This window comes from Apaloderma vittatum, unplaced genomic scaffold (assembly GCF_000703405.1).
Source record: "Apaloderma vittatum isolate BGI_N311 unplaced genomic scaffold, ASM70340v1 scaffold26955, whole genome shotgun sequence".
Classification (NCBI taxonomy): domain Eukaryota; kingdom Metazoa; phylum Chordata; class Aves; order Trogoniformes; family Trogonidae; genus Apaloderma; species Apaloderma vittatum.
In genome coordinates this window covers 19,129-46,478 of record NW_009718063.1, presented here as the reverse complement: position 1 = coordinate 46,478, position 27,350 = coordinate 19,129, and the positions used below count along the sequence as shown (strand labels likewise).

General features: G+C 41.9%; 1 protein-coding gene across 1 annotated transcript; it reads right to left on the bottom strand.

Annotated features, from left to right (window-relative positions):
* Positions 1-27,350, bottom strand: LOC104274493 (hormonally up-regulated neu tumor-associated kinase homolog A-like; the record flags this gene model as incomplete). Its single annotated transcript, XM_009870138.1, has 7 exons — positions 1-84; positions 1,076-1,244; positions 5,690-5,825; positions 10,872-10,999; positions 12,860-12,995; positions 18,397-18,452; positions 27,058-27,350. Coding segments are annotated over 7 exons (1,002 nt in total), but the record flags the coding sequence as incomplete, so codon positions are not given.

Below are 27,350 nucleotides of genomic sequence, written 5' to 3'. Positions count from 1 at the left end.
CTCATAGGAGTCTTTATTTGCCTTGTATTTTTCTATCTGGTGCAGTTGGTTCTTGTGGCAAATATTGTCCTGGCCTTCAGACTTCTGTGGAGAGAGAAGTATGGAAAAGTAACATATGTAAGACAACTAGCGAAAATGAATGTTTAGTTACTGATTAATGGACTGTATCCATTCTTGGCATTCAGTTCAGGTGCATCAACTTAGAGAGGCGATGTATTTGGTCCATTACATTTTAAAGATCGTGGATGGCACCATCACTAAAACAAGCTTGCTACAAGAACTGAGAAAAGAAAAAAACTAAGAAGCCACCGTCAGATTGGAAGGCCGTTGGGAATAGTTTCTCTGAGAAGCCAACATATTAAGAAGAAAAACTCCATACAATCCACCTTCCTGCCCGTGCAGTCACATAGGAGCCTACAGACCCTCAACTAGTCAGGACTCCTCGCCAGACCACAGGCAGCTGCACCGGAGAGGCCAAGAGAAGAGAGTGTGCAGCTTCTCTTTGTGTGCCATGCCCATCCTAGCTCTCCAGTAAGTACCATGCAAAATGTGGCCTGAGCGATCAGCTCCCCAGGGTGTACAAGGATGACATATGGCAGCAGACTCCTGCCCTACAGAAAGCTGCTGTGCAAATCCAGCAGCAGTGTTTCTGACCCTCCCCAGCTCCTAAGCTTCCTCTTGATTTCTTCAACTAAATTAGATTGTGTTACTGATATTTCAAGTGGCAGAATTATCTCAGCATATGGAGACAGTATACCACAAGGCACAAGTAAGGCTCTGCATGGCAACAGTTTGCTTTCTACAGGGTAACTGCCTAACCAGAGGGTATCTCCCATGGAAACAGGGACTCGTGAGACATAAAGTCAATCAGCAATTATCTCTGCAATCTTGGGAACTCTTGTCTGAAATAATGTTATTAGCTTGCAAGTAATAATTCCTCTTCGTGGCTACTGTTACAAAATTAGAAAAAACCCAAGCTTCAGGCAAAACCTTGAGATCAAATGCCAGCAAGCAGAGAAATTTTTCTACCGCCCTCACCCACTTGTCCGAAGAAACGGCATCAAGCAGGACTTACCCTAAGGCTTGCCAAGTAGCGCTCCAGCTTCTTATTAAGTAGAAAGTAGATGGCAAGCGTGTGACTTGCCCTGTTTGAGAGCACGGTGTTGATGACATCGCTGTTCTTGTAGCCAAGCTTCTCGGTCATATGGAGCAGCACGCTTTGGCTGAGGTCCTCAAGGTGAATCCTTCACAGAGAGAGAAGAGAGAGCACACCATTCATACCGTCCTACCAGCGACAGAGCCTTGCCAGCCATGGGGGACGTGGTAGAGAGTAAAGAAGAGGCCTGAAAGGCTCAGCAACATGGGAGTGATTAGCTCTCTCCTCTTGTGAGCAGGTATGAGAAGAGCGAGCTATTTGGGAACCACGGGCATTATGGGAAGACGTGATAGCTGAACGAACGGCACTCTGTCTGCTGTGTCCTACCCTGATGCGAAATGGCACCATGATGCTTAGGGTGCCACCATTTGTTACCCTACATCTGACCCGTGAAGACCATCAAGATCATCCATCTGGTTTGGAAGGAAAAAAGGTAAATTCCAGCTCAGGTAGATACACTTGGCTTTCCTTGTACTCAAACACCACTGAATTCAGCTTCCTCCCTTACCTGTTGCACAATATTCATGTACTAAGTATCTAAGGAATTCCATGCCAGAGAAAGGAGACATATGGGGAGGGTTATTACAGCAGCTCTCAAAATGGTAAAACTGCTGCCATACTCATGTCAGTTAAAAGCACATGTACAAGACATATTTATGTATGTGATCTTCTATAAAGTCTATAACAGACTCAGCTAAAGCGAGAAACGGAGCACAGCAACCTTCTGGAAATGGCAAAGCATCTCCTCTGTCTAAGTTAAAACCAGATTTTCCACACAACTCTGCTCCTACTTAGACCTCTAAATGCGCTGGCCAGCTTCCCAGATGTACCCGTCAACTCCCATCCATCTCCAGAGAAATGCTGGGTTTCATTTGGTTGCTAAAGGATATTCCTTGCTCCTGATATCAAGCCTAAAATCTAGCTAAGGCAACTTAGGGGAGCTTAGGTTGTGGGATTTTTAACAACCTGCCTTCTCCTCTCAAAAGGACCATTCTCCACCTTTCCCATTCCTGCCCTGCTGTCCCCCTGTCCTGTGCACCTGTGACGGGAGGAATGCCCACATAGCAGTCTAGGTCTGACATAGAGGACTTCGATAAAATGTCAAACAAGTCTGGAAAACCTCCAGTAACTTTTTTCCTTTATTTGGCACACTTACTAACATTCATTCTGCAGCTAAGGAATGCTTGGGGTTGTTTTTTTTTTACAGTTCAAAAGCAAAAGTTATCTTGGCCATTGCACATTAAAGCATCTGGACAGTAAAAGAAATTCAAGCAATTTCTACTCAGCAAAATAGGAAATTTTTGCTTGCCTTCAGGGAATTCCATTAATAAAAGCAAGCTTGTAAAAAGCTTGGGAGAATATTCTGAAAATGCAGTTTCTGCTGTTTTTCCTTTTTACCTCTGTCCTACCACGTTGCTGTCTTGGGAGCAACAGGTGTTACCCCCAAAAGGGTGGAAGAGCACTGCAAGAACATAACACAGCTTCTTGCTTGTGTTGATTAAGAGAGGAAACGACTCGTTACAAATTCAGCAGTGGATTTTTCAGAACTATTTTGACACATATTACCCACATCTGCACACTAACAAAAACTTAGAGCAACTCTGTTAAAGATGACTTTAGTGGTACTTTCTGAGGCAAGTTCAAAAGGAGTCAGGCCACGCTTTTAAGTAATTCAAACTTTATAGAGTATTGTTTTCCTTATAAGCCCCCAGTATATAGGTAGGTCAAGCTTGGGGCATCAGCTAATTAAACTAAGTATTATCAAAAAAGTAAAGTGAAAGAAAGAATCTGTATAGATTTTATCCTTTACAGCTTCAGAAAATCTGGGTTCAGATTGAAGGAGTATCTATTTTTCTTTTGTTTTCAGACCAAATGATGAGAAAAGCAGTGCAATGAGAAAGAAAATAACCGTGTTGGGGTTTTTTAACAGCAAAGAATGTTCCCTTTAAAAGTGCTTATAATAGGAAAGGATTATTATCAGTCATCACCATATACACATATATGCATGAGCAAACATATGCCCTCTCCATAGTTCGGCACTGCATTTTCTTCTGTTCTTCCATTTGATTCGCTTGCCTTTAGCGGGGAGTGATTAATGGGCACTCCATAAATAAAGAGCATTGCGCGGCTATTCTGTTTAATAGAGGCTGGCCTCTTCTGTAAGTCACCTACCCAACTGCACCAATGAGTAAGCTATAGAAGGGACGCTTCCACCATAGCCTGACTAAAGCCTGACAGCTGCAAGCTAGGAATTGAAAAACTAGAGGCATGGAAATGTACCTACAAATGCAAAAGAAATGTGAAAGCACACTCAAGCCCTATTCCTGCCTCTTTTCCTCTCTTCTGCAGATTAGACATACAGAGCAAGGGAATTAAATTACCCATACAGCTCTCAGTTACACTTACATTCACTTAACAGATGCCACATTTAGTAGATTGATTAGACTCATTATGACAGTGATTTCATTAGCTTAATGACTCATTCAGTTTACACTTGTTTTCCCTTTCTTTACCATACAATGTTCATACATACCATACCTCAGTAAAGTCCAATGCACCATTGACACTCAAATTGCATTTTGTTGGACAGCATACTACGCAAATTAACTCAACTGCTCTTAAATTTGGGCCAGTAATGTGAAGATAATGAGTCTGCCTGTTCTCATTCTTATTCCTTGTGAAACTATTGTTTGCAGGGGCCATCTTTGTATTCTGTCCACGCAGGTCCAGAGATTGCAGGCAGCTGGCTTCACATTTGCCCTCCTCGTTCCAGTGAATGGCCCTAGTGATGCCTCCAGGCATCCAAGCTGCTCAACATCTACCCAGCCGCATTTTGAGAGAGGGAGGCCTATTACTCACCTCAGGTCAACAAACGGCACAGTGTTTCTCCAAGAAGTACTTGAAAGTTAAGACACCACCTCTAGAAGGGAAATGCTAAATCAGGGCACCTCCATTCCCTGTCAATGCAGAGGGAAAAGGGAGGTGACTTGGGGAGGAGCCTGGACTGTGTTGGCTGCAACCCGTAAGCCAGTCAACAGCAACATCAAAGGGAAAGGTCTCCAAAAATTCCTAAAGCCTGTCCCAAGATTCGGGGCTCAAATTTACTTCCTATGCTCATGTCTCAGCAGGATCAAGCAGTGGCAGCGCTTGTCATCTACTTCAGCAGTAAGAGAGGGGTGCTGCAGATACTCTCAGCCCCACAGGGGATGGACCCACGCCTCTGAAACATACCCTGTTGAACTGGCTAGTGATGGAGTGAAAATGAAAACGGGTGTGAAACCCTCTTAGCAGCAAAGCTGTGACCTGGGCCAAATGCTGAAGGCTGGCTGTATGCATGGCTTGAGCAGGCCTACAGGACTGAGTCCTTCAGGGCACCGACACAAAGGCACGGCCTGGCTGGTGAACATCAAATCACTTTTGAGTGGAGGACAGTAGTTCAGATGTTCAGACAAAAGTAAGTCATCGCAACTCTTGGGATAGGCTACATCCAGTATCTTGCAACTGAGTAAACTGCAGGGAGATGTTAGGATCTTCACATGGGGATTCTCCTCTTAACAAGTTAGAACAAAAATTTTGGGACACTATCAAATTTTAAGCATCAAAACTAGACTTTAAGTTGCTGTCTTTGCCTCAGTGCTACTTAGGATGTCGGCCTGCAAGCTAGTAAGCTACTAGACTGTGTATGAGAGACAGCTGAATGGCTGTGATAGAGGAAGGAGGTTTTATCTGATCAAATATAGGCATATTTCTTAGTAAGTTGCCCAAGGCTCCATTTACAGTCACAGGAGAGGAACTTGGAAGTCCTGGGCACAAAGTCATCTTATTGCAGAATCAAAAAGAAATCAGATGAAATCATTCTGTAAAAAGGGCCCTTATTTTTCTCCATTGACTGTAACGACAGCCCAGGCTGTCTGGCTCATGTGTCAAATCTACACTGCAGATGTTTAAAGTCAAACAAGATGATTTCTAATCAAAGTGGACCACAAATACCTACCTTTCTTTCTCCCTACATGGATATTTGATTGGCCATGAGATTTGTTGTTTGCATTTAGTCATGCATTCAGCACTATGCAGGTATTCAAGATCAACAACCAACAAAGCAAGATCATCTAACTCTGACCTTTCTCACCACGGTTTACATATTTACCTAATCCACAGAACCTGAAGTATACGTCACAAAGAAGTATAGCCTCTACTTAAAAAGTATCTTGATTTTTAACTAACGAACAAGGAGAACTACCTGTAACACATCCCCATTCCAAGGTCTGGAGTCATATGATCTTCACTCCAGACCACCCCACAAATAATGCAGCATATGAGAGCTTCTAAAAGGTGTTGATCATGACCATTTCAAGCAACACATATTCAAAGGCCAATCCTAACAACTTTTAGGATGAAGTCATAAAAGCAATCCAAGAAAATGGATTGAGATGCTGTCACACAAATGGAACTGGAACACCAGAGATGTTCATGTTTTAACACATATAATGTATATAGACCCTGGCAGACTCTCTCCTTTCTTTCACACGGTACCTGTTTGGGTATGTGATATTAGGTGGTGGTCTTCCAGGGTAATTCTCATGAAGCCATCGATTTGCAAGTGCCTGCTGGATGTTTGGTCTCTTTGCAGGATCTGGCTCTAGCAGAGATCGTAGAAAGTTTACAGCCGCTGTCAAGAAATCAAGAAAAAAAAACAACAGCTATGTCATTAGCTTTATGACTTAACACAGTATCTGAGTTTCTAGAGGTGTGTAGCCTGATCAAAAGTATATTAAAAAGGAGTGTTTTCCTTATGGTACACTCTAATGTCCTTGAGAAAAAGGAAAAACTGATAAGTAAAATAATGATTTTATAGTCACAATGATTTACAGAGTCATAAAGGAGAAGAGAAAAAGCGCCTTTTGTTTCAGAGCTTGTTTGAAGTTTCTGAGTAGGTTAGCCAAAACTTAATTTTTGTATGAAGACAAGAGCCTGCAGTCAGGTCAGAGGCAAATTACTCAATCTGTGTTTCAAGTAGAAGGACATGGTGAGCAGAGGGGAGGGATACAATGTTGGGAGGGAAGACATGGAGAATTGGGCTCCCTTCAACATTATAAGGATAAATTCTCTCCTGGCTTCCATCCAACCTACAATCAGTTGCAGGAGGTTTTCACCAAATTAAAAGAGTACAGTAAAATTAATGGGCTTCATTCTAGTTTTAGATACTGAACCTTCAACTTTCAGTGACATTCAACCATCCCTCAGAAGTTTCCTTCAAAACCCCTCAAAAGTACTTTTCTGATATTTTTAAGTTATGTGCTTCTTATATGGTTAGGAGTATTGAAATTAAGTGATTCGCTTACAGACTCACAAGAAGTGCTTGTGTGAGCAGAAAACACACCCTGTTTTATCTAGGTCTGGTCTTTATTCCATAAATTACCAAGGCTAGATTTATTTTATCACATATAAGATAGTAAAGAGTTAACTATGTCCTCTGCAATTCTCTGCATAAAATATAAAACAATCTAATCCCAGGAAAACCAAGACTGGAATGATTTTGTAGAGGAGATACAGTCAAGTGAGATGATGCCAAATGAGTCCCGAATGAAGCTGTTGTGAAGCCAGAGAACTGAAGGCTATGGCACAGTTTCCTCCAGGTCAGATGGACAGGACCTTGAGGGCTCTTTTCCACCTTCTTCCACTGCAGAGCTTCAGTTCCCCTCCTACACTCTCTTGACCGTGTGTTAACTGAGGCGCAGTGCTGCTGCCCTTCACAGGTTCTCCTCTGAGACTGCTGCCCTCCTCCACATTTGCTTGGCTGTCCTCCAGAGCATTTTGATCTCCCCAAGTCCATCTGCATCACCCCCACCTGAGGCAGGGGAAAGGATGGCTGGTCTAGCACACCAGGGCAGGGTGGCGGACGAGGGAGGGTGGGTTTCTCCTCAAACAAGGCAGGGTTAGACCTGAGAGCTGCAAACTCCTAACAGCTTGGGAAACCTTGGTGTTCAACATACTGCAAAAATCAAATATCAGCTGGAGACTGCCCTAAGAGGCTATTCACTTCAAGACAGTCAAGAAGCTTATACATGGAAAAGAGAGCATCCCGCTTATGTATTTACTGGTTCAGCCAAGCATTGACTGTGTTTCTTCTAAGCTCTCTCTACAACTCATTGATTTATGTGAGATACTTTACCGAAATCTTACCCAGCGTTATTGTTATTCTCGTGCAGCAATATTGTGGAAGCAGCGGGAAAAGCCCACATCCAAGTTCATAAACTGTCTGGAAGCTGATGCTATGGCTGCTTTCCATGTGCCCTGTCACGTCTCTTAGGTGTGGAAGCCCTCCATTACAGCAAACAACAGACCCCTTGTTCTTCCATTTCATCTCCTCTCTCTCCAGTACTGTGTTAGAAACTGCATGAATCCAACAGGTTCACAGCAAAACAAATAATCCTTCCCCAGACTAACACCCTCACCCTCCATCACCAGACCCTCAGTTCTCAAATCAGCTTAATGTCTCCTTAAAAATTTTATTTTTTATTTTTTTTTTCCTTTGGCAAAAAGCAGACTCATCAAATTAAGCTTGTGAGGCACCACAGAGATCAACAGATCCAGACCACGAGAAACTAGTTCTGGAGAGAAGTTCCCCCTGCCAGGAGGCTCCCTGGCCAGCCAGACCCAGGCGACATGGAGGAGACGAGTAACAGCACCTTGGCTGATTGGAGCTGTCGGATGGTATGAAGAGGAGAGAAGCCTTTTCCAGTTAGCCACCGCGGCTGTGAGACAGAAAAATTAGTCCTCCAGGAAGCAAATACAAAGCTGCCCGATTGACTTTTGGACCTGTTGCATCTGAAGGCATTTTTCCTGCTGCACAAAAGGTGCTTCACAGCACCCCAACGGGGCCTCATTACGTGAGGCCTCATGTATGATGAGCTCCAGGACAGTGCTAATCCAATTAGCTGGTGACCTGCACTCACTGGAGATTTGTTCCGATCCTGTAATTTGGGGGCAAGCTGTGCTCTTTTCACAAATGAGAGACCAGTATCATTGAGAAACCTCATTTCTCTCTTAATTTCCTTGAGCGCGCTGAGCAACACGATAACAAGAAACAGGGCGTGCTTCAGCTGGGGATTACCAGACTTCTGTAGTCTTCATGTTCCTTGTCATGCATGAAATCAACTTAGTGTCTTCTTCAGACTGTGAGAGTGTGTCTGGTTGGCAATTAGGTATACAAGTTATGGCTTACAAAATCGGCCCAAGAAAATGCAATGAGGTCATTTCACAAGCCAAGATCAAGCTCCACCTTGTAAAATCCTTTCTCCAAACAACAGTCATGATGGCTTTTCTTCTCATCTTTGCTTCATTTCTCTGTTCCAGAAGGAAGATCATAAGCATACATAGGCAGTAAATTGAGGAAAAAGAAGGAATGTGTGCAAGGTGAATACTAACTTCCTGAGCAACAGAACTCTGCTCACCTAAAATCAATAATCAGACAGCTGTGTTGTTTAAGAAGCTTAATGAAAAATAGTTTCCTAAATGGGAAAATCAGACACTAACTACAAATTTTCCCCATTGCTACACAGTTGCTTTGGGTGCTCACCACCCCGCAATGTTTTAACCAACACAAAAAACGTATAATCTTGCTTGGTGATAAGACTGGCTACTTTTACAATGGGACTGTGTGTTCAGTAACTGTGAAATTAAATACTGAAAGACAGTATACTCAACAAGCAAAACAGGCTCCTGCAAAAGATCTCTACTCCATATGTGAATTTACAGAAAAAGAAAAACTGGTTAAAGAAAAAGATCCATAAACTCGAGAAGTTAACAAACATAACAATTCACAGAGCAGAGGAGCAGAGTTTCTCTATAATGACCCAAAGCCTAACTGTGACAAGAATAAATGTCATCTTAAATCACAGTTTGCCATGTCAGTGAATGCGCAAGGCCACTGACTTAGATCAAGAACCGATGCGTACCTTTGGTCACAGTGAGTAAAGGTTAATGTGTTTAAATCTATACTGTTAATCTGCCATCATCTCTCAAAGTTCAAGCTCCGATAGTTCGCACAGGATAAACAAAATACTATTTTCACTGGAGACCATAGCATCAGTGAGCTACAAATGCTACAGGGACACATTTGTGAGAAAATCCAACCTCCATTATAAAACGGTAGGATGAATTAAACAGTAAAATAAAACCTGTCAAAAGTAACATTATCTTTTTTGCTACCAAAGGTTTGGTCTTCTACAGGCCATTTGTGGGTGATTCATCCTTCAACACATGAGTTGTCCCAGTTAAGTCAGTGAGATCTCATGGCTAAAGACAACTGAAAGAAAACGATGGTTGGGGAAACAGTCCATTGGTTCAAAGACACTACAGAGCCATCATACAACTGCTCTTTACTGGCAAAAGCCTCACTCTGGGAGGTAAGTTTGGTACATTTTTTGCCAAACTTGGAAGATGTTTACTACAAAACACAAGCCCCTGAATTCAAGAGTAATTTTGCAATTGATGCAGGATTTGACATCTAGATCAGTACAGCATGAAGCCATCAGTATAATCTTTCTTTTAATTTACTCAGTGGGGCTTTGGAGTGTGTGCTAGAACACTACAACAGCCACCTTGTGCAACTGAATCCTTAACAGGAAGTCTCCAGAATGGAAATACCAAACACTCTAATTGTGTTAAATAAGATGCCAAGACTTGCAGCATCCCAGCTCTCTTGTAAACCTACTGCTTTACAACATGCCAGCAGTATAAACTACTGGCAGGAAAGGCGCACTTCGTACACATGCTGAGTAAACAAGGAACAATATACTCTGCTTGATCCACGGATAATCTGTGTGAGAAAACCTTTAACTACCTACTTCTTCGGTATGCAGGTAAATCTGTACTTGGAGAATTCATCTTGTGACACAACTTCCAAAAGCTTTTTCTTTACATACTGTTAACAATAGTTGTGATTCTTAGTGTACTGAGTGAAAAAGTATGCTCAGTTACCCTTTTATATCTGTAATCTTTTCATTCTATTGAATGTCCCTTGTAAACAGGTTGCCAGATAAGGAGAACAGAAGCCTTTCATGAACAACAAATTTAGCATACAAAAATAAAACCTAACTACAAACCAGTGTGTTGCAAATGCTGACAACGGCTTTGCTATAAGGTGAAAAATTATTCTCTTTGTTGCCTGATGACATGGCTTTGGAGCAGGAATTACTATTTCTAGTATCAATACATCAACAATTCTGCCTTTTGTGAACACACAAAGTTTATCACGGGTTACTGTCCCAAAATAACCTTCTGTCTGAAAGTCATTATTCCATAATGAATGTGAGGAGGTCATTTAAGGTAGCTTACCACTCAACCTCAGTCGTGATAATGCCCAGGAATCTGTTATTCCAAAATAATTTGTACATGCATCCATCCTGTACGCTAAAATCATCTGAATGTGCAAAACTGACCCTACTCTACAAAAGCAATTTCACAGAATTTCACAGGTTTGTTCTTCTCTCATATTCAGCACAACTTGGCACTTCTCCAGCTTACATGCAGAAGTCAAAGTGAAAGGAGTTACACTACTGCAACTCCCACAGATCTTTTGGAGGCTAAAATGAAAAAATACATTTTTCACAATTAGCGTGCCGTGCTGTTAGCATGACTCACAATCCAGAATTCAATGCAATGGTTCTGACCGACTGGATCTGAACAGGTCCCAGCACACCCCCTTGACTACCTGTAGAGAGTTGGGTGGGAAAAGGGTTCATTTCTTTGTCCACCATTTTCTGGTACAAAGCTCTCAAGCTGAACGGCTCCACAGTAAAAGGTAATGTTCCAGTTAGCATTGCGTACATGTTCACCCCACTAAAAGAAAACACAGAGAAAAAGAAAACAAAACGATCAGGAACAAGGAATAACTTACACTTAGGTTTCAGTGACTGTATTTCATCTTTAATGTCTGACAACTATTAAAAAAGACCCCCCCAAAAAGCTCTCTCTTCTGTTGCACACAACAATTTGGGCAAGAATTCCCAGGGGTTTGCTCATGCAGGGTCAAACAATGTGTAGGACACAAGCTGGGAGCCACAGAATGGAGCCCAGCTCTTAGGCAACTCCTTGGCTAAATGCCAAACCACAATTAAGTCTCTCCTCAGGCTGCATCAACAAGCTGCTTTTGGAGGCCTTGTCCTGGTGCTGGCCTGGGTATGAAATGACCGCCTGTACCAATGGGGACATTGTGGGTTCAGCACCCAAAGGTGACCTCCACAAGATCTGGTGCAGCCCAAAGATGGGGTGTGAACAATTACCATTTTCAGAGCACAAAAGTTACTGCTTGTTTATGCCCAGCAAAGTCAGCAATGAAAAGTGGGTTGGGCACTCTTGTTCTTTTTTCCTCTTCAAAGGGCTTTAAACTCAACTTGAGTTGAATTCCTCCCTTCCGGGAATTTGTTTCCTTAGTCTGCTGAATGCATGTATGTGAACAGAAAGAAACTAAACTGATGTGCTCGCATGAGCCGTGACCACAGACACCGTTTGTTCAGCTCTGAGGAAGGGCAGGAGTTAACCCTATTTTCTTTTTTTTATTGAAAAAAAGAGCAAGAAATTATTACTGGAGAAGTTTAAATGGTTTACAAGAATGATTGTGCTCTCTTTACCTGCATTCCTCAGGGCTGGTACTCTCAACTTTGATGTGTATAGATGGCCTACTGCTGGACTGAGAAACTCAATAGTCATGCAATGATTTAGCTGTGGGTCTCCTCAGAGGACAAACTGTGTATTAGGTTTCAGGAGGAAGTTCTAGAGAGCCCTGAGAAGCAACAGGGTACCCACCAGATCAAACTAAGAGATGAATTTGACCTAGGTCCTAGTCTTATATATAAACCATGGCCAATCTTTCCTAGCACTAGTAGTACTTACATCGTACCTTACGTTTCCCAAGCATTCCAAATACTTCCAGTTGGGAATTGTCATAATTCTGTCATTTCAATGAAATTTATTCAAATGTTATTATTCCCACTCGGTGAGGGAAAATCTACTGATATTAAAGCCAAAGGTAAAACTCAACTGACTTCAGCTAATTTCTCTCCAGGATTGACAAGGATAAGTGATACCATGTCCATGGCCAACAGGAGGGTTGTGGAGGCTGCACAGTCTGAAACAGTGCTGCAGACAAATTTATTGACTCCAAAACACCTTTCTGATTTCTTCTACCTCTAGCAGTGAGGATTTCTGTGTGATCTTTTGCATGAACACTGTTAAGCTCACAAAAGCTCACAGGTTTTCTGGCCATTTTTATCTCCCCTTTAACGACCATGCTTTCAAAGTGATGACCTGACTCAATCCCACATTTCTCATTGGGCTTGACTGCAGATAGTGCATGAAGCCCATGTGAATCGTTGAGGATCCTTTGGGGAAAACTAAAAAAAAAAAAAAAAGTTGGTATTCTTGGTATTCTTGAGTCAGAGTCATGTCTTCTGCTGTGTCTGAACATCACTGATGAACAGTTGTGCTTTACTGCAGTCTCTCTGTGCTCTATGTTCTAGAGATCTATATACAGGTACTTAAAAATCTGTTTCAAAACAAGTTATCTGCTCAAGTTAATTCACAGAGCTAATTAAACAGATTTTCTTGCTCAGAGTAGCCAAATACAGGAATAATATTTCTTGTTTGAGCGATGGGTAATGATGACAGTAATAACAATTATAAACTAGAAAAGTAACTCACATGGACCAAACATCTATTTTGGGCCCGTATTTTTTTCTTGCCAGAAGTTCAGGGGCTGCATATGCTGGGCTCCCACACTGGGTGCTGAATGGATCAGAATAACCCAAGATGCCTGCACAGTTGCTCAATCCAAAGTCTGTAAAAGGCACAGAGACATAGTTATGAAAGAGATAGATACAGTAAAACCATGCTAGAACACAAGGGGAAAAAATTTACATTTTTTTCCAAAAGCAATGAACTGCCTATGAAAAAAATCATCCATGTGCAAAAATTTTATGTAATTTCTTTCTCCATAGTGCTACATAACCAGAGATTTCCACAAACATGAGAAAAGCCTTAGAACATGTAAAATTATCAATTTAATTCACAAAGCAACTACATTTCATTGGGAACTGGATGGCAACAACTGGAGTTGAGCTTGTCCCAGGCACTACATGATGTGCACGGGACAGAGAGCCACCTTGGGCTGTTGTGGATTCCATCCTGCTGCAGTATGTTACACAGAAGCCAATGTAAGCGGGACTTCTTTGACATTTTCCTCTAAGACTTGTAAATGAGCCATCAGATGTAAGGTGCAGGGCGTTGTTTTCTGAGAGCTGCACAGACACACAGGGTTGCCAAGTCAGCATTTCAGTTCTGAAATAACAGGCAGAGATCTTGGAGAAAGAAGGGGAATGTGTTGATTTGGTTCTCCCTTCCCTGACTTCTGCTTTGAATTATTGCAATTCTGGCCTCTGGGTGTATCTGATGCTCTTTTGCTGGCACTAAATAAGAAGGGACTGGCAAAGGCTGGCACCACGAGCTGATCAGAGACAAGAGATAGCCTCTCCGTGGCGAAGGAGGCTGCTGTTTCCCGAGTGCTCTCAGCCAACCCAAGTCCAGGCTGGCACCGAGAAGGGTGTTCCTGCAATCTCCCTCATCTGCTCCAGTGCTGGTCTGGCTACAGGCTGGGCTTAAGAAAAGTTCTTCAGAAATAAACCACTAAGCAAGGAAAGAAAGGAAGGCAGAGTCATGTCAGCAGCAGAAGCAGCTGCGGGCAACAAACAAGTCCACCCTGCCTAGTGGTAGCCCATGCTCGGCTTGGGAGAAGATGGTTATGAAACCATAGCTTGAGAGACAACATGGGAAGGTGGGGAGAGGTTGCAGAAGGTCTTAAAGTTAAGTCAAACAACTCAACGTGATAAGGCGAAGAAGCATGACAAGCTTGCAAGGAGGATGACATGGGCAAAGCTGAGAGAACAGCCTTTGCTGCAGGGCAACATCAAGAAGCAGGGGATCTAGAGAGGTCACAGTCAAAGATGCCCACATTTATTAATAACTTGTTAATGATGACAGCTGCAACGTATTGCTATTAAGAACATTGACATCTGTTTCTTTCCTTTCTTTTTTTTTGATCCAGTTGTCTTAAAAAATTCCCAGAACGCATGCATATTTAAAATGAAAACTGTCTTGTACAGGCAGTCAGGAGAAGCAGACTGATGAATTCCCTTCCTCTAGGCTAGTGTCTTGCTTCCCTGTGTCTCGTAAAACAGCATCTCTCTGCGTGTGCTACTCACCTGCCTGGCTGGGCTGAAAGCATCACATCTTGCAGGGTGAATGCAGCAGGCAGCTGTTGAGCCCATGCAATACTCTCTCTCCACAGAGTCATTAATTTGGGCCTCTCTCCCTTATCTGCTTACTTATTTGTGTAAGACTTGAAGTAATGGTCTGTTCCCTAGCTTTTACCCCATGTTAAATTTGGCTGACATCATGCAGGAGTTCCTCTAGGTATCAGTAGCATGCTGACACGGTGGAGACATAGATCTTGATCCCTCACAAAACCAGATGAAAATAATAATAATGCTTACAAAAAAACTTGCAGTTATAAAGAAGAGTGAGTGAGCTGGAGTGCCCAAATTATTGCAGAGGCTTTCCACTCGACTGGCTGCATCTCTGAGAGCAAGACAAGCACAAGAGAGACAAGAATCACCATATCTAGCATCTAAAGAGGCTCAAAGAGGTTTTGCTGGAGAATATTGTCAAAACTGAAGGGAGGATCAAAACAATTTCCTTGCCTCTGATGGAAAACAATTGTCTCTGGACACTGCTTAATCATCTCTGCTCAATATGTATTATCCCTGGGGCTTATGCAAATACTTCTGAGGATCCATGTACTTAATTAACGTATTTATTAGCTAGAGCCTTAGATGAGTTATGCCAACTGTAAAATACTTCTAAAAACTCCTAAACATAACATCGCCACACAGTATTCACGGTCTTTACCCAGTTGTGTCACACCACCTCAAAATCACTCAACTGTAATATAATGTTTTACAATCAAAGTATCTAAGGGCTATATTCTGAGATGGTGTAAATCAGCATCCCTTTATCATCATCAATGGAAGTATACTCTGGTGGAGATATTCATTATGTTATTTGCTTAAACACCTTATTAATTTTTTCCAACTCTTTCAGTTAATCACTTTTTTCTGTTGAAACGCAGTATGCACTCAAACATATGCACACTGGGGACAGGGATTTTATCTCAAAAGAAACAGGAATATTGCTACTAACACTGTGGCAGCACATTGTGATCGCAGTGTGAATTTTTATTAAGGATGCACTGCTGATCTTGATAAAAGTGGTATTACCACCAGCATTGATAATCTCACTGACATTCCAGCATCTGTCTTGGGCTTCCTTTCAGCTAAGCTAATTATAGAATTCAGATCAAAGGCCAGGCTTGGTTTTCCAAAGTAAATATTATGACACGGAAACTCCGCCACCCCCACTGTTTGTGCTATCAAACTACCGCATTACGCTACTACTCTTTAACGCCTCCAGAAATCAGCATTAAGCTATGGATATATGGCTATCTCTGAAGCTGTGACAGTTGGAATAGGAAAAGTTATTAAATAACAGAAGCCTTAGCACCAAGCTCGTGGACAAGTTTGACCAGGATTGCTCCACAGTTTGGCAGAGGTACGTAATCGGTAGGGTCCTTTTGGTGCCACAGGTCCTTAAGGAGGACACGAAAGATTTTGCATGGCCTGTGAGTGGCTTTTCACGGCACCTACCATCATGGGCTGGTAGATGAAGAGAGGTGAATTATTTCCAGTGTTTCCAGTCCTGATGTTCTTAGATTTGTGACTTTAACAGACAGCTAAGAATAAGTCCACTTAACATAGCAATGGGAATTTTCCTAATAATACTATCTGAGAACATAAATCACCTTGTCGCATAGCTAAAAAGAGTAACAAAAGCAAGGTGCATTAAGGTGATGAAAGGGACTCAAGGGATTCATTTCTCACTGAAATGCATGAACAAGCAGGGACTTTCAATGTCACTTGCTGGTACATTTTTAATCTTCATTTCACCTTTTCTTTTTCCTTTATGATGGGTTTTCTTCATTTCACAATTCTTACAAGATCAACATTTTTATCAGGTACTAATGTGCTGCTGCATAAGACACAGAGACCAAACTCCCACCCCAAAGCAGTTAATGTTGCTTGAAGTCTCTTCTCCCAAGCATGAAAAGCAGCACAAAATTCCTCAAAGCATGCTCTTCACTCCTGAAGAACTTTCATGGGCAGGACGATGTGATGAAGAACTGATCCATCATATTTCTAGAAAGACAGACTACATAAAATACTGTACTAAACATTGAGGGAGCTGAAGGAGCAAACAAGCAGAGTGGAGAAAGAGGAGTAAATTATCTGGTCTATTCTACCAGTCACAGATGGGTGCTGGAAAATGATCCTTGTCCTAGGTAACCCTGGTGTCAATAGAAAGCTGTGTGGCAGCTCAAGCAATACTTCTGCTACCACCTGGAAAAGAGGCGTTGGTGAGGAGAGGTTGGCCAGGGACCTGAGGCTGTTTTTTGCAGCCCCTTCTCCAGCTTCCCCCGCAAGCACAGCAGACAGAGCACGAAGAACAGAGCTATTGCTCCTTCAGGGTAAACAACCAGAGATCACCAGCATCATTAGCGAAATATGGCATGAGCTGACTGTGACATTAAATCTGTTTTCACTTGCAGCAAAACTATTACTAATAACTTAACCTTTATTTTTCTATAACATACCCAGTTGGATGGTGGGTTTTAATTGCTTTGTTTTAAAATACATACTGTGTACAATCTGCTTTGCTTAAAACATCAGGCTGTAGACCTGAGTACAATTTATTTCAACACCAGCAAGGCTACGGAAGATCAAACTGTCTCTTTTCTCTGTTCTTCCCACACCACCCACTGTGAGGAGACCTTTCTATGCAACTGAAGCAAATGAAACTGCAGGAACCGTTCTGAAGTCATTTTTTGGCACGTGAGTTTTAACTGTACACATATCATCTGATCAAGTCTGAGTTTGGATGTCGAGTTCACATACTGTTGTGTAATCAAACACCCAATAACAGGAAAGTTACAGAAATCCTTTAAATCTATCAGATTTTCATACAGCACTGTTAGAAACCATCTGGTCTCACTTATCTGCTAAATCAAGATAATGGGTGGTATCCATCATTACTGATGAATGATTCACGTATCAGTATCCTCTTGACCCACAGCTGAGGTAATGCGGAGCTATTATTTTCCCAGAGTTGGCTGATTCGCCAACAGAGTAACGACTAGAAGTCAGAGTAGTATTTCCAAAGACTGAATTCCCCAAGTAAATTTTGAATATTTCAGATTTCATTAACTGTCCTCTTGTTTGTTTGGAGATGTGTGTGCTTTATACATTACAGTGAGTGCTCATTTGACCTGAATGTTAAGTGTTCATCACTTTTCAGACCATGAAATCTTTTGAAGAGAAAGCCAGTCGAGTGTTCAAATCTACAACCACAGACACTGCTGTTGGCAAAAGTGTAGGCATGGAGATAAATATAAACAGATGTTTGGGGGCTATTTTATGAAGGGAATATTTTCTTTTCAATGCCCACATTAACATTAATAGGAGTTATGCAAAGGCAGTGAGAGGCTATACCCACCGATGATTAATCTAAAATGTCTACACAACTTGAATGAATCGGGCACTGTGTACAACTGATACTCGAATACAATTAAGACTCCATCGTTGATCTTTATTTTTTAACAGCCCTCTAAACCAATTTTGTTTCGGGTGCTGGAAGCAAATTTAATGAACATAAATACAGGACCAAATTTTGCCAGCTGCTAAAAATGTGTGCAACTCCCACTTATTTCAGTGAAAACATATGCATATGGGGGCAGAATCCAACCCTTAGTGAATATGAAACTATCAAGATAATAAAATAAATTACTTCTGTGGTGTAGATTCTTTAAATCTTTTCAAAGCTCCCAATCTGAATAGGAAAGCTGTTGGTTACAAGATGTAGGATTATTCCCATACCTAGTTAAAGCTGAATTATTTGGAACATTTTTTTTTTCACAAGATGCTGTCAGGAACAGCTTGATTGCTATCTATACTCTCTCGGCTCCTCTCTGCAGTAACATTAGCACTTGTCACATGGAGGATTATGAAGTCCCAAAACCTCTCTTTATAAAACTACCAATTTTAATTACTGGAATTGCCAAACTGGTTTCATACCAATAAGCTTGATATTGTTGTCTTCATCTAGCAACAGATTTTCTATCTTCAAGTCTCTGAAAGAAACAAAATATTTTGAGTGAGCCTCCAAAATAATGAAGCAGGTTCCCATCACTCTTATCAGTGTATTTACAAGATTCATATATAATATCGTGTATAATAAAGTTCCACATTCAAAGCAGAAAGCCCCATGCATTGTCTTCTGTCCAAAACTACCAGTGCTTTCACACACAGTTTCATACCTATTCTGCTTTCACACACAGTTTCACACCTATTCTTCAGGCACAAAATTACTTCATAAACATTTCTCAGCGTACGTCCTGTAATTAAATAGGTTCTTAAAATTTGTCACACACTTAAAAGTTTGCAGAAATCTTATATATCAGAAAAATGTCAAATATATGTTGGAATTGAAAGTCACTCTCTCATTATTCTTCACAACCAAAGGCTCTTCACTGGCCACAGCTGAAGAATAAACCTTCTGCAGACATCTGAGGAGCCAAATGTCTGTCCTCTGCTATTGTCTACAAGAGAAACCAAAATCAACCTTCCATGGGGATGAAGCATCCAAACTTTTTATAGAAGGGGTCAGCATCCCATATGCTAGAGGTGAAAACCGAGGCTCAGGGATTGAAATGACTTGCCCAATGCCATCCAGAAGGTCAATAGCAAAGCCAAGAGAAGAAGCCACACAGGTTTTCTGAGTGCCACATTAGTGCTTTTTCCACCCCAGCATCCTGCCCGACCCCACAGAGCCACTGCACAGATCAAGGACTGGACCAGTTTTGTGAGAGAGAAGATAAAATGAAAAAGCCATCTCTTTCTACAAGACAACCCATCCTTCTTCTGACATGTACATGAGCACATTGTTCACTTTACATGTGCCCTTTCATCACTTAAGAATGTGGCGGTGCTTTCCCAAGTCACGTTCTACAAAGGAAAATATCTCAGAGATCACACACACAAAAGCACCCCAATCCCCCAAAATGTACAGACTAAGCATTAAGTACAATACGATAATGTAATTTAGGTTGCTACACAATTTGTCCATGACTTCAAGCAGTTGGCTGTGTCTTTATCAGAAGAATTTTTCCCCCATCCAGACACAAAATATTTCTAAAAACCAGCATGCAGGGATATCAGATGTGCAGTGATGCTTCTTCCAGCACGCTTTGGAAAAATCTGGATAATAAAGCCATCAGCTATAATTATGGTAAATCAGTGACATCCATGGTATTTTGCCTTTGCAAGGCAAAGGGACTAATGAAGGATGCCGCCATTACAGATGAAGATATAAGGCTTAATAAAATAAGACAAGTAAACCAACCAAACCAAAGTACTTCCACAAGAAAGGATCTAGGAAAGTAAAAAAATAGCTGTGACCAACTCCAAGCCTTTTTTTAAAACATTCCTCTCCATTTCCTTTTATGCCCATGCTGTGTTTCAAGTAAACTTGAGGCAGAAGAGTACTTGCAGGTAGGATACAACATACTTCACCAATACAGCTACAAGGATCTTTTCCAAACAGATGTTTCTATACTGCTGTGAGCATTTCTTGCAGATTTTCCTTGTTTCATGCATTTAAAAAAAAAAAAAAGAGGGAAATACTATATAAATCTTCCGAAGGAGAGTATTTCGTAAATTTCAAGCTTTCCTACAGTGTCCAGCTGAACACTTCGTAAGGAGAGGAGTGCCTTCTGCATCTGTCCTCTTCTCAGAGAAGCAACATAATCCAGTCAAAAAAGCACCAACCTCAGAGACAGGAGGAGACTGTGTTCCCCTCTTCTCTGGCAATAACGCCACGCGTTAACTTGAGAAAACCAGCCTCATAAAAATCAGCAGCTGATTTCAAATACCACGGCAGAGATATAACCACGTTTCGCCATGTTTGGATGAAGACCCAGCCTACAAAGAGATCGCTCTCCAGCCGTGCTCCCGCTCTGAGGGTGAGCGCCGGCTCCGGGTCGTGCACCCCGTGAGCCCAGTTGGCATCCAGGGCATTCCCCTCTTCATTCTTGGGAGATTTCATGTGCCTCATCAGCACTGCAGACCCACCACCCTGTGTCCTCCGAAACGAACTTCATTTGTAGGGCAAACGCTGCTGCTGAGAAATGCCTTTATAGAAGGAGGATGGGGCCCTGCCAGATGGATCTGGATCAACCGATTTCTGCTTCCCTCTACTGCCAAAAAAGGGCTTATTTCTTCACGTCTCGCATCTTTATTGCTTGCAGGTGGAGGTTTTCACAGACAGGGTGATTAGCCTCTAGAAAGATATCGGGGCCAGGAATTTAACAGGAGAGACTGCCAAAAAAACAGTATGGGAAAGAGGAAAACAAAAACCAAAAAAAGAAAAACAAAACTAAAGTGAAATCAACAGAAGCACACGGAGCTTCGGGTCACACATTGCAACGCTCAGCACAATGCCTCAAAGCAAAGAGAAAGATCATTGGAAGCTCTGAGTATATTAAATATCAGCTAAGAAGAGGTAAGACTTTAAAAACAAAGGAAAGGGAATGCAAAAATGAAAGCTATAAGTTGAGGAGAAAATACATGCAGACAATTAGAGTAATAGATCAGTGACAGGAGGGCTAAACATAAGCAAAAGAGATTTAAAAGAATTCAGGGTTAAAAAAGAACACTAAAGGTATTACAGGGCATTTTAAAGCTATTAGAGGAAAAAAATAAAAATATAGTTTCAGTATAGAGTGCAATCAAACCTACCTGGTTAATTAAAGGTGTTTACTCATATGTCTATTCTCAGCAGATTTTTCAGTAAGTGCTAACTGATCTAATAGTCCATATGCACCACATTTTTGTTAACCCATGTCAATAAGCGCTTTTTATTTTGGTGTGACACCAGAAGCTAGGATAACAGGGTTTTACTCCTTGACACAACCTAATGAGAAGATTCTGCAGGAATCAGCCTTAGAAATGAGAATGAAATACTGTTCAAAACCAAACCGAAAAATCCCCAGGCTATGCCACAGTTGTAGAACCACGGCTGCGCGGATGTGGACCCCCTGGGCAGCCTGACCCCCTGCAGCCAGGCTGGCAGTGGAGCATAGAGGTGGCAAGTACTCTCAGCCAGGTAAGCAGAAGGGCAAACAGAGCCCATGTGTCTGGGCAAGATCCTGTCCATCGGGACAGAAAGAAGGGTTAGACAGTGAATATTTTTAGGTGACTTTAACAATGCACCACATTACCCACTATTTCTTTTTTTATGAAAAGGGCAGTGGTACAATCCAATTATACATCTGGCTTAGGCTCATCCTGCAGACAGGACTGATTTCCCTGAACTTCCTAAATGTTTTAGTATGTTGGTTCTGTACAATTCAGACGTAAACCATTTTTCACAAAGAGAGGCTTATCTAAGTTGCTGTTTTGTTTGAATGTTTACATTAATTCACTGCAATGAAAAAAGTAACACCATCGCACTCGAGTGGGTTAGGGAACCCTGAATTTCATGCACTGTACTATAAAACTGTACAAATAAAAACAAACATATCACCTTATTTATTTTAGTCAGTGGAGTTTTTCACATATTTTTAATAGCTGCATACTTCAAGGGAGAATGCAAGTTAACAGCTACAACACACATAGCAACTGAAGTCCTTGCCGAAGTCAGTGGGAAGACCCAGAGCACTGGACAGTAGGTAAACATGGTGGTGCCCCTGAGACCCAAAGATCCTCATAGTTTCACACGTAGCTTACACTTCTTGGTGAGCTCCTAGAGCTGGACACAGCTGCTTTGCAACAGGAAGGGCTGGGTAAGAACTCCCTTACACCAGTAGGACATGCCATACTGTGTGGGCTTGAGGTGGTGAGAAGAAACACAGTTGTTGGAGACCTTCAGTTTCTCTCCTTGAAGTAAATCTGATCTTGTTCCTTACTGTCATAGCTCCTCATAAAATAGGACTAAACAATTATTATTACTTTCCTCTCAAGCAATTTTTTCAGCATTCATTCCTGAAAAACTTCAAAATACCCTCAATGATTAAATACTAAAGGAATAAAAAATCTTACCTTTTCCTGAGAGATTAGTTCCATGATGCTGAGAGTGCCTAACTATGGTACAAGTTATCCAAACCTATGAATAACGAAGACACTCAAGAAAGAGTAAGCTGCATTACCACAACACAGAGAATCAGCATATATTTATGCCTTGTCAGCTTGTGAAGTTAGCAGCACACAGGCAGCATTCCTCACATCATGGGATGGTTTGTTTGGGAGCTTGTTCTTCTGTTGATGGGGCTGGTATTTCTCTGGCTTTGATTAGAGCTTCACAGACCACTTTGGAAACCCCAGCTCCAGCCACTGAGTCCGCCAAGCGACATAAGCCTGCTTCACTGAGCAGGCTACCCCAGGCTTCAGCTGTCAGCTCAGTGTGCTTTTGCAAAGAAGCTTATGCAGTGCCATTGCAGGCATCAGACAGCAAAACTGAGATTTTTGCATTTTGCACTTTATTTCTTATCTGGGGGAGGAGGGATGAGAAGGAAGGTTTTACCAGCAAGCAGCTGCAAAGCAGCAGTGGTTGGCTGCTGTCTCCTGCATCTTATTTTTAATAAAATTTATTAAAAAAAAAAAAAATCACTCAACTACCAACATGCAAGGCTGCTTTCTAGCCCCATGCAACAGCCAGAGATAAAACAGAAAGGTTGCAGAGATTTTGGTTCATCATCACGTCAATGTACATTTCAAAGGCTTTGTTATCAAAATATTATTTACTGAGCCTGATTCTTCTATCAGTCACAGAGTCACTGAATTCAAAGTGTTTGTCTCCATAAAAGAGGAATTCAGTCTATTGTCTTCACTAAAACAATACTTAGTTTGTTTGCAGCAGAGTACTCCAAGAGAGAATGCCCAAAGGTAATTTTGAAATCTGACATAAAATAGAAAGACAAACCAGCTTTGCACTTCAAAAGAAGACTTTGTTCTGTAGTGCAGGATCTGTCATAAATATTGCATCAGCAGCCAGACTCCTGGCACTTAAAATTAATAGGATGGAAGTTATCAAAGCCAACGTGCCAAAGTAGCAGGTACCAAAGCAGGAACCCCGTAGTACCCTGAGCAACTGGATCGTATGGCACCACCTTATGCTGCTAAGGAAAAATATATGAACTCTGCTCAAAACCTCAAGGGATTTTTTTTTTGTGCCTTTCAAACTCCTGATCTCCTTTTAACTACAAAATGGCAGCGGAAGGTGCTAATATGCTACCACAAAGTCAGAAAAAGGGGGAATACAGAAAGCTATCTTTGCTACCAATACATTATTAAATTCTCTTCTTTGACATCCTGACAGTAATTGCACTGAATGGGATTAAATTTTGTTAAAATTACTTTAAAAGGGTTGTTGAGAATTTCCTGTGGGATGCAGTGGCAAGCACCAAGGCTTTCATTTCATTTTCTCTGTTGTCCTTACACTCCCAAGGGGCTTATTGTTCATCCTGCTTTTTGACAGCATGAAGGCCTATGTAAACACCCTCTAAAAAGAGAAAGCTTCACCAGATACTGCCATTTGGGTCTGTTTTCCTCTGTCAGAGGGAAAGATAAATATTCCTACCTGATTCACAGCTGAGCTTATTGCAAGTATATTTTTAGCAACCAACCAGATCTTATGATAGAAGGAATGAAACACAAATGTCTGCATGAAATTATTTATAGAATAGCCACATTTTTTTTAGTGAGCAGCCAAGACATTCTGAACCCTGGATACTCCTCACCAATGATGTAGCTCCTGCACTCAGAAACCTGTAGTCTTCATCCATTGTAGCAGGTGAAATATTTATAACTCAAAATACACCCCTAAGTTCAAACATGAGTTTTGAGTTTCTTTTCCTTCTCTAAATAAAATGAGGTTTCTTGAAGTTGGTTTTTTTTTTTCATTTAAGGTCGTTCACACATCAGTGCCTCTTAACAGAAGCATTTCCACTGAGTTCCAGGTTCCAGCACTTGTCCAAAGACCAGAGTACTTTTCGCCATGCCAAGTCTTAATTGTAAGTCATGAAGCTTAGCAAGTAATATTCATCAAATAATGTAAGCAAATTTCATGCAACTTATTTCATCTGGCTTTTTTTCATCCTGAGTTACAGAACTGGGCAAGTCATCTCTATTATTCCCCAAATAATGCAGACAAACCCACTGGTGATTTTTATAATAAAATAGTCAGTGAATACTTTTCAATGTTCTGCTCCATTCAATGTGAATGACGAAAACATTTGGAGAGAAACAAACAGCAGAGCGCCTTCTGGCCTAGGATGCCGTGTTTTGTTTCACACACAGTGAATGAGAACACCCACAGATCACCACGTAGATGAAAGTGCTGTTATTTTTACCTGCTTTAAAAATAACAATAACAACAACAGAACATTGCCATTTCGTCCAGTGTGAGAATGAATCAGACTTCTGCACTATTTTTTACTCTCTCTTCAGTTGCGAGTTGAGTAGTCTGTTTTTAGAGTTGCCAGGGTCAAAAGCCTGAGATGCTGGAGGACAATTCCTGGGGTAATCATTATTCCTTCTCCCTCTCTTGCTCACACAGAATCAAGAGAATAAATCTGGATCACATCACCAGTGTTCTTCCTGCGTCTCTACTCTGCTCTACATACTTTGTTTGCAGAATACATCAAGATATTGAATGGTTAAGCTAGAGAAAATACTTGCAGATACACTGCCTGTGATTCTGTCAAATTTTATCAGTTTAAGCAAAATTGGACCTGCTCATTACCCAGACAGAAGACTCCCAAGAACAAGCTCTATGCCACGCTGTGATTTGAGAAATAAAGTGGATGGAGCACACTGCCTTTGGGGAAAGGATTAATCCAACATCACAGGGCTGAACGGACAGAGCTCAGCTGCCAGATGCAGCAGAGCATGTCAGTGTTTCCTGAGCTGCTTCCTCCCTCCACTCATGAAGATCCCTCACGCTTCAATCTCTGTGAGCTGTGCTTATGTTGACAAGAGACAGCAGTGAGAAGGGGTGAAGGCCAAAACTTCTGCAAGCTTGCAGCATCTGTACAGGAACTCAGGCTCCTTGGGCTCACGTTATCTCTATTTTTTTTTGATTCCTTATTTTTTTTAACAATATATGGGTTCAAATCCTCTCCAAAAAATAAGGCAATCAAAGCCAAGCCTACCAATCCCCCACAAGCACTTCAGCCACTATGCAAGAGAGTAAATTTTTCAGGGAGAGGAATGGCTGCTGCTGAACTCACTAAGACCTCAGTATGCCTGAGGTTGTATGTGCATGTATGCTTCACAGGGAACACACAGAGAGATTCAAGACAAAAAAACCCCAGTCTTCGGAGTGCATGGAGTTCCATCAAGCCAGATGCACCCAACAGCGTTGCACAGTGGTAGGCAGCTCAGCACACAACTGGGCACAGCTGGAGGAGCTGGCTGTGGGCTGCCTTCGGGCAGTTTGCCAGCTGCCTGCACAGCAGCCCTGTGGATGGGTGTATAAAACGGGCCCCCATGTTCTACAGAGTCAGTGCAGCCAAAGAAATTAAGACCCAGATCCTCAAAAGCATTCAGGCGTCTACAGCTCCTATAATGGGCCTCCAGAGCCTGAGAGGACAGGGCCTACACAACTTGCTCAGCATCGTATGGGAAGTATGTGGGAGTTCAGACTTAACACCAGTTGGCCTAAATTTAGAAAGCATAGCCTCTCCCTTAGACAATAACCTATAAACACCTAAGAACAGAAGAAAAGACATACCAGCTCAGACCAAAGGTCCAACTAGCCTACCATCCTCCTGTCTCCATAGCAGCCAAGAGCACATAAGCAGAGAAAGGGACAAGCAATCACGTGTGATACCTCCACCTGCACTCTCCCAGCCTCCACTCCTTGCTGATCGGCGGCTTCAGGCAGAGGTAGCTACTCCTCATTCAGCAGCCCTCTGCAGACTTCTCTCTAACGAACGCGACCTGTTTCCCCTGGAGCCTAGGTACACTTTTCACTCCATAGCATACTCCTGCAGTGAGATTCACGTCCCGATCATACACCAATTAAACAAAGGTCTTAAAGAAAGAAAGCAACGTATTGCAACAGCTCTGGACCTCTGCTGAGAAGACACTATGAGATGAACTGAACAGTTGTACAGCCTGCATTGTGCTTCACAGTCTTCAAATCTGTGAGGTCCTCTTGAGGCAATCTAACAAATGGAAAGAGCAGAGAAGCAAAAGCAAGGGACTTTTGTGGTCCCATTCAGGCTTCGTCCAAGCTGGGTCACTGCAAGGCTTTGGGCAAATCAGTTCACTTCCCTATATTGCTGTGTTTCCACCAGTAAAACAACTTACACAACCACCTCCACAAAAGAAATAGTGAAATGATTCATTAGTTAACATTGATACGGAGCTTTGTAGAGGCAAAATAGTGCTACTTGCAGGTAAAGAGCCTAACTTTTGCAAAGCACAAGCTTATCTTTAAGGACATGAGTCAGCACGGCTCCGCGTGCTCACCTGAAGTTATACACTTACTACTTAAGTGCTTTCTGCAGATACTCTCTAACAGCTAAAATAAGAGCATCTAAACAATATCACAAAGATGAGCCAAAACAGCTGTCAGAACTGTGGTTTTATAAGGAATTCTCCTTGCTATGCAAACAAAAAGTACTACTTAGGGGCTCTGAGATAAATTTTACCAGAGAGGGATTTTAAGATTACCTGTGAACTACTCCTGCCCGGTGAAGATGTTCAACTGCCAGGATAAGCTGCCGGATATATTTGCGTGCTTCATGTTCTTCAAGTCTTTTTTTCTCATAGATCTTGTGCATTAGGTTGCCACCTGGACACAGCTCCATGACAAGGTAGTAGCTGTTTTCAGTTTCCAGTATATCCAGCAGCTGAGCGATGTTCGGGTGGCGGATCATTTGCTGGATCTGCCCTTCCCGTCGCAGATTCTTGGTGACATAGGTGTCCTTTTTGGCTCTTTTCTTATCAATTACTTTCACTGCCAC